General features: G+C 48.8%; 1 protein-coding gene across 1 annotated transcript; it reads left to right on the top strand.

Moving 5' to 3' along the window:
- Positions 1 to 242: 242 nt before the first annotated feature.
- On the top strand, positions 243 to 5,917 carry LOC122192620 (DNA polymerase delta subunit 3; the record flags this gene model as incomplete). The annotated part of the gene is made up of 3 exons (XM_042893226.1): positions 243 to 375; positions 3,704 to 3,962; positions 5,845 to 5,917. Coding segments are annotated over 3 exons (465 nt in total), but the record flags the coding sequence as incomplete, so codon positions are not given.
- Between the last annotated feature and the right edge of the window lie 415 nt (positions 5,918 to 6,332).

Raw genomic sequence — 6,332 nt, 5'->3', positions numbered from 1 at the left:
TGGCACAGGTTGCCCAAGGAGGCTGTGGATGCCCCATCCATCCCTGCAGGCATTCAAGGCCAGGCTGGATGTGGCTCTGGGCAGCCTGGGCTGCTGGTTGGCGACCTGCACACAGCAGGGCTTGGAGCTGGATGAGCGCTGTGCTCCTTTGCAACCCAGGCCATTCTATGAATTCAGGTAGAGCTGTCCCCTGGTTCTTTAATGTCTGTGCTAACAGAGGTCTCTTCTTTCTCCCCACCCAGCAATAAAGTCCAAACTGACCACGGTTACCAGCATCCATGTGTACAGCATTCAGAAAGCCCTGCTCAAAGACAGCGGGCCGCTCTACAACACAGACTACGATATCATCAAAACCAACCTGCACAACTGCAGCAAGTGAGTTGCTCCTAGGTTTTCCTTCTTATGCTGCGTGAGTGGAGACTGATGAAACGTTGTTACCCAGTGCACTTCAGCAGAAGGCAGTGGTTACCAAATATGCCTGGATTTTTAGAAAGCTAGGGAAGAGCCATGCCAAACCAGTCCCCAGACAGCACGTTGATGATTGCTTTATAAACGGAGCTATTTCCAGCTTACAGTTGCTTCACTTACTCTGTTATTCCAGCAGAGTTCCAGTACCTTTCTTGTCAGATGGCTAGAAACATTTTTCTCATTTCCTGGCCACACTTAATCATCCCTGATTTTATCCAGTTCTCTGTCACACAGGAAGGGTAAATTGAAACAGTACAAAAGCACGAGTGATGTGTTCAGCAAAGCAGTAACCTGAGCTTGCCTTCTGTTTTGTGGGACTGTGCCTTTGCTCTTTGGTCTCTTCCACCTCTCTGGAGAGGGCCCAGAGGAGGGCCACTAAGGTGGTCAGAGGGCTGGAGCACCTCTCCTATGAGAAAAGGTTGAGGGAATTGGGCCTGTTGAGCTTGGAGAAGAGAAGGCTGCAGGGAGACCTTGTGGCCTTTCACTACATGTGAACAGGAGGGGGAACAGCTGTTTACGAGAGTGGATGGTGACAGGACAAGGGGAATGGCTTTAAAGTGAGACAGGGGAGGTTTAGGTTGGATGTGAGGAGGAAGTTTTGGAGGCAGAGGGTGGTGAGGCACTGGCACAGGTTGCCCAAGGAGGCTGTGGATGCCCCATCCATCCCTGCAGGCATTCAAGGCCAGGCTGGATGTGGCTCTGGGCAGCCTGGGTTGCTGGTTGGCGACCTGCACACAGCAGGGCTTGCAGCTGGATGAGCGCTGTGCTCCTTTGCAACCCAGGCCATGCTAGGGATTCTAAGATGGTTTGCAGGAACTCATTCCCCGTATGGAATTGTGAACAAGCGTTGTTTGTGGTTGGATTAGTAGAAGGTTGCCTTAGAATTCAGAAGAACTTCAGCCTCCTTCTTTCCCTCTGTGTGGTGCCTGGCATCTCTGACCTTTCATTCAGATGCATTTCCACTCTGACAGCTTCATCTTGCTGCAGTTGCTACGTGCAGCACCATGGGCACTGTGTGTTAGATGGAGGGTGGATGCTCCTTCTAGCTTCTACACCACTAAGTTGTAGAAAGAGTATGGAATAGAAGAGTAGAAATGGAGCTGCCTTCAAAATGCTCACAACAGTGTGAGAAAATCATAGAATGACAGAATGGCCTGGGTTGCAGAGGAGCACAGCACTCATCCAGCTCCAAGCCCTGCTGTGTGCAGGTCACCAACCAGCAGCCCAGGCTGCCCAGAGCCACATCCAGCCTGGCCTTGAATGCCTGCAGGGACGGATGGGGCATCCACAGCCTCCTTGGGCAACCTGTGCCACTGCCTCACCACCCTCTGGGTGAAGAATAAGATCTTAGAAACTGCATTTGGGATGTGAATGTCAGTGCCATAGGAGGCAGTGGAAAGCCCAGCTTCAGGGGAGAGGTATGGCGTTCTTCTGGCTGCCTTCACCTTGTTCTGCTCTGTTTACTGTGGGCTAGCCCCACGTGGGGGTGCCTGTGTCTTAGAGATGCTTGCCTTTCAGATTTGTACACGCAGCAGATTTAGACAGTGCAGGTTCTGAAATCTGCTTTCTGCAGCCCTAGGTTTAATTCTCCTCCTGGCTTTGGAGCAGAAATTCCCAAACAAACTGAGAAAAACGCAGCTTCTTCATCTGCGTGCTGGCTGAACGAAATTCAGACCAGCCCTGTTCCCTCTCCCTTGGACTTGTCCACCACATGAGCAGTCTGTTACAGCTGGGATGAGATCCCCACAGTCCCTGCGAGCACAGAGCTCTGACTATGTGCATGTTTATAGCAAACAGAACCCACTGGCTTCTTATTTCCTTCTCAGTCCATATATCTCATAAGCTCTGGGGCCAGGATCTATATATTCTCCTCTGTATTTGTATGGGACCTCTTATGCTGCGAAGGCAGTGGAGGTGACTTGGTGCCCTCATGTAAATAGCTGGATTTAATGTATGTTGCTAATGTCAGCTTTCCAAGCGGAAGCAGCTCCTTGCTTGCAGAGCACAGTCCAAACATTGCTTGTTTTTTCAGTGATTATTGAGTGAATTTTGGATGGAGCCCACGAGCTATAGTCACACAGCAGCATTAAGGCAAGGTAACTTCCCAGAGGTGCGTGAGGTTGAGATGTGCTTTGCTGCACACTCAATACAGCCATTGATGATCACGTGTCGTTTGTAATCTGGTGAGTTCTGGTGTTGCTCACGAGTGTTTATGGAGTAGCAGTGAGCTGAAAAGAGGCTGAAAGTAGAAAGGAAAGGGGGAATATTTTTCCCTCAATGTCGTCTTTCCTTCCTTTAAAGGTTTGGATGTCGAGAGATGGCTGCTGCAGCCTCAAAGTGCCACACAGATATTTGCTGATGCGTTTCAGTTTGTGATCGGAGTCAAAGTGGACTGCTAATGCTGAGGCAATTAATTGGCAGAGAACTGCTTGCTTTCTTATGCAAATAAAAACACGCTGTGTCATTCCATGGATGGGGAGGCGTGAGCCCGTGCTCTTTTGTGGCATTGCTGTAGGAAATCTGGAAAGCCTTGCCTGTGATTCGCACAGTGGGGAGCAGAACTGGGTTATTTTTGGGTACAGCTATTCCTGACTGTCAGTGACTTGTGTTGTAACTGTGAGCACGTCGTTCAATTCTTGTATCTCAGCCTCCCTCAGACAATCACGTTTCAGACTGCTGCAAGCTGAGATGCATCTCCGTCTGCAAGAGATTGCATGGAAATGCCTTTATATAGCGAAGTCCCTCGATGTCTTGGGAGCCACCTCAGCAGTTGGGTTGCAGTTGTGATCTCCTTACCTGCTTGCTGCAGCTGTAATGGACTCTGTGAAAGCATCTGAAAGTTGTAAAGCTCATCAGATAGCAAAACTATGTCTGCTGCTAAGCCTGAGGGAGTGCAACCAGTTTAGGAATAGAATGCAGTTGACTCCATCCCCACCCTGGGTGTGAAGATGGGCTCCCTCCTCCCCCATAAAATCTGAACTTGTTTTGCATCTGAATGCTCTGGCTCCTGCTGACAGGTCCAACTGATCTTTTCAGTAGAGGTCTCCCTCATTTTTTTTCTCAGTGCCAGCTCTGGCACAAATCAAATTGCTCTTCCCATAACAGGAGAACGCGGAACAGGAGAAGCAATGCGCTGCCTGGGAGGGAGCTGAGGTAGACACCCCAGAGGAGGTGGGACACCCCAGAAGAGGTGGACACCCCAGAGGTTAACTCAGTTTCTCACTCCTTCACACAGGTTCAGTGCCATTCGCTGTGCTGATGCAGTCCCCAGGACTCCAGCTGAAGTTGCTCAAGCACGGACGTTGGCACGGGCTGCTTCCCAGACACCGAGTGACACAAGCACTGTCAGCACACCACCACTCAATGGCCACGGTCCTACAGCTGCTAAGCAGAGCTCGCAGCCCCCCAAGGGGATCATGGGGATGTTTGCAGCCAAAGCTGCTTCCAAAGTCCAGGATACAAATAAAGAACCCAAAGCTAAGGAGGCTCCAAGTGTAAGTGATGTCAGACCCTTTGGGTTAATGGCTTTAATGAACTGCTCTTCTAGCTTTGCTCTTCACGTTGGATGTTAAGAAAAGTTTCTTTGCTGAAGGAGTGGTAAGGTATTGGGATGGGCTGCCCAGGGAGGTGTGGAGTCACTGCCCTTGGAGGTGTTCGAGAAGAGGGTAGATGTGGCACCTGGGGACGTTATCACATCATAGAATCGTATCACAGAATGGCCTGGGCTGCAAAGGAGCACAGTGCTCATCCAGCTCCAAGCCCTGCTGTGTGCAGGTCACCAACCAGCAGCCCAGGCTGCCCAGAGCCACATCCAGCCTGGCCTTGAATGCCTGCAGGGATGGATGGGGCATCCACAGCCTCCTTGGGCAACCTGTGCCACTGCCTCACCACCCTCTGCCTCCAAAACTTCCTCCTCACATCCAACCCAAACCTCCCCTGTCTCTCTTTAAAGCCATTCCCCCTTGTCCTGTCACCACCCACCCTCATCAACAGCCATTTCCCCTCCTGTTTATCCGCTCCCTTCAAATATTGGAAGGCCACAGTGAGGAATGGGCACAGTGAGGATGGGTTGGGTTTGGTGATTTTAGAACTCTTTTCCAACCTTGATGATGCTATGAATTTAGCCTACCTTAACCAGCCACACTGCAGCCTCATCCTCTGCTTCCAGTGCTAAGCTTGCTGCCTGCTGGGCAGCTCAGGTGCTTCTGTAGGTGTTTAACTGTGTCACAGTCACAGAAGATGCCTTCTGTCATCAAGTCCCCTCTGAGGGAAGTATATGTGCCACACTCTTGACCTGCCCACTGAAGTGTATTTGCCATCACTTTGACACTTTGACGTTCCTCTTTGAGCCAGATCTTCAACTAGTGTAAACCAGCATAGCTGCATCATTGAGGCAATTGTTCCATTGTCTTCAGTTATGCCAATATATACACCAGTTGAGGATCTCGTGCTCTCTATTGTGCTTAAAAGGATTTGTTTTGAGCAATATGTGAAATGTGAGAAGCCCAGGTCTTAAAAGTATCAAGGTGTTTAAACTTGGTCTGCGAGGGAAGCTTCAGAGCCTGACCTGTGCAAGACTAGAATGTTTATCTTCCCAGCTGCTGCTTTTTTCCAGCACAGGATTATGTTTTAATTCTAATTAGCACAAGTCTTTTTAAAGCAGTGTGGCCTCCAAGTGGGTATTAAAATGGTAATGTTCTCTGTGCGTGGTTTGGCTTTTTTTTTAATAACAATGGAGTACATTTTGGTTCATTTTTGTGATTTAGAACTGATGAAACGTGCTTGTCTGAATGTTTAGGAAAGTTTAGTGTCTGGTTGTTTTACGTGAAAATAAATGGGATTAGGAGACCAAGCTCTCCTAGGTGTGTGTGTTTGTGTGTGTGATTTTTCTTTTTGCTAGTGGCTATAGGAATGGAATGGAGCAATGAGAGTTCTTTGCAGACTGCTCAGCAGTGCAGCATTTGTGCCAGAGGAGCTGGATAAAGTCTTCATGCTTTGGCCAATCTGTGTTCTTTCCTCTGACTGTTACCATGAATTGAGGCACTGATATTTTGCAAAAAAAAAAGAGAACAGTTCTTTACTGGGAACAGACCCAAATCCCAACCACTTCTTTCAGTAACACTGTGAGCCATCAGATGGAATGTGACCTAGGTTAGCTCTGAAGGCCCAGCCTCCAGAGTGCTGAGGGACTCTCAACCTTTTGATCCATTTATTATCTACTCTTCTCAAATTCTCCTACACAGGTGTTGAAATCTGAGATGCTGACCAGGCAGCAAGTTATACGTGTTAATTCTGTTTGTCCAGAAGCAGTGCTGTGCATTTTGAGGGCTGTGTTTCGTGAATAATTCCTGTGGTTACTCCTCTGTTTGCTTCCAGGTGTCTGCAGCGAGCAGTAAGCCATCAGCAAAGGCCAACATCATGAACAACTTCTTTGGAAAAGCTGCCATGAGTAAGTGCTCTATGCCAGGTGTCAGTTGTGGTTAGGTACCAACCCTCTGTAGTCAAAAAAATATATAAATGAAAGTCCTGAGGGATATTGGAAATCAATTTATTTTATTTTTTTTTTGCTAAGCAGTAATTAGAAGTAATTAGTGATGGCAGGTGTCTGGCTGTACAGCTGTGTTGGGGAGGTATGAATAGTGAAAAAGGAGCAGAGCTGCTCACCCTCTGTTTGCCCCACCCTGGTGACATGAGGCTTGTTGGATGTCCTTGATATCCTTCATTTTTCTTCAGGTTCTCGCTTGGAGAAGAGAAGGCTGCAGGGAGACCTCATGGTGGCCTTCAGTGCTTGAAGGGAGCAGATAAACAGGAGGGGGAACGGCTGTGTGTGAGGGTGGGTGGTGACAGGACAAGGGGAATGGCTT

The sequence above is a fragment of the Lagopus leucura genome, unplaced genomic scaffold, assembly GCF_019238085.1.
Source record: "Lagopus leucura isolate 7727_CA_CO unplaced genomic scaffold, USGS_WTPT01 32744-0_obj-0_obj, whole genome shotgun sequence".
NCBI classification, from domain to species: domain Eukaryota; kingdom Metazoa; phylum Chordata; class Aves; order Galliformes; family Phasianidae; genus Lagopus; species Lagopus leucura.
The sequence above is the reverse complement of the archived record's forward strand: the minus strand, read 5'-3'. Positions and strand labels throughout refer to the sequence as shown.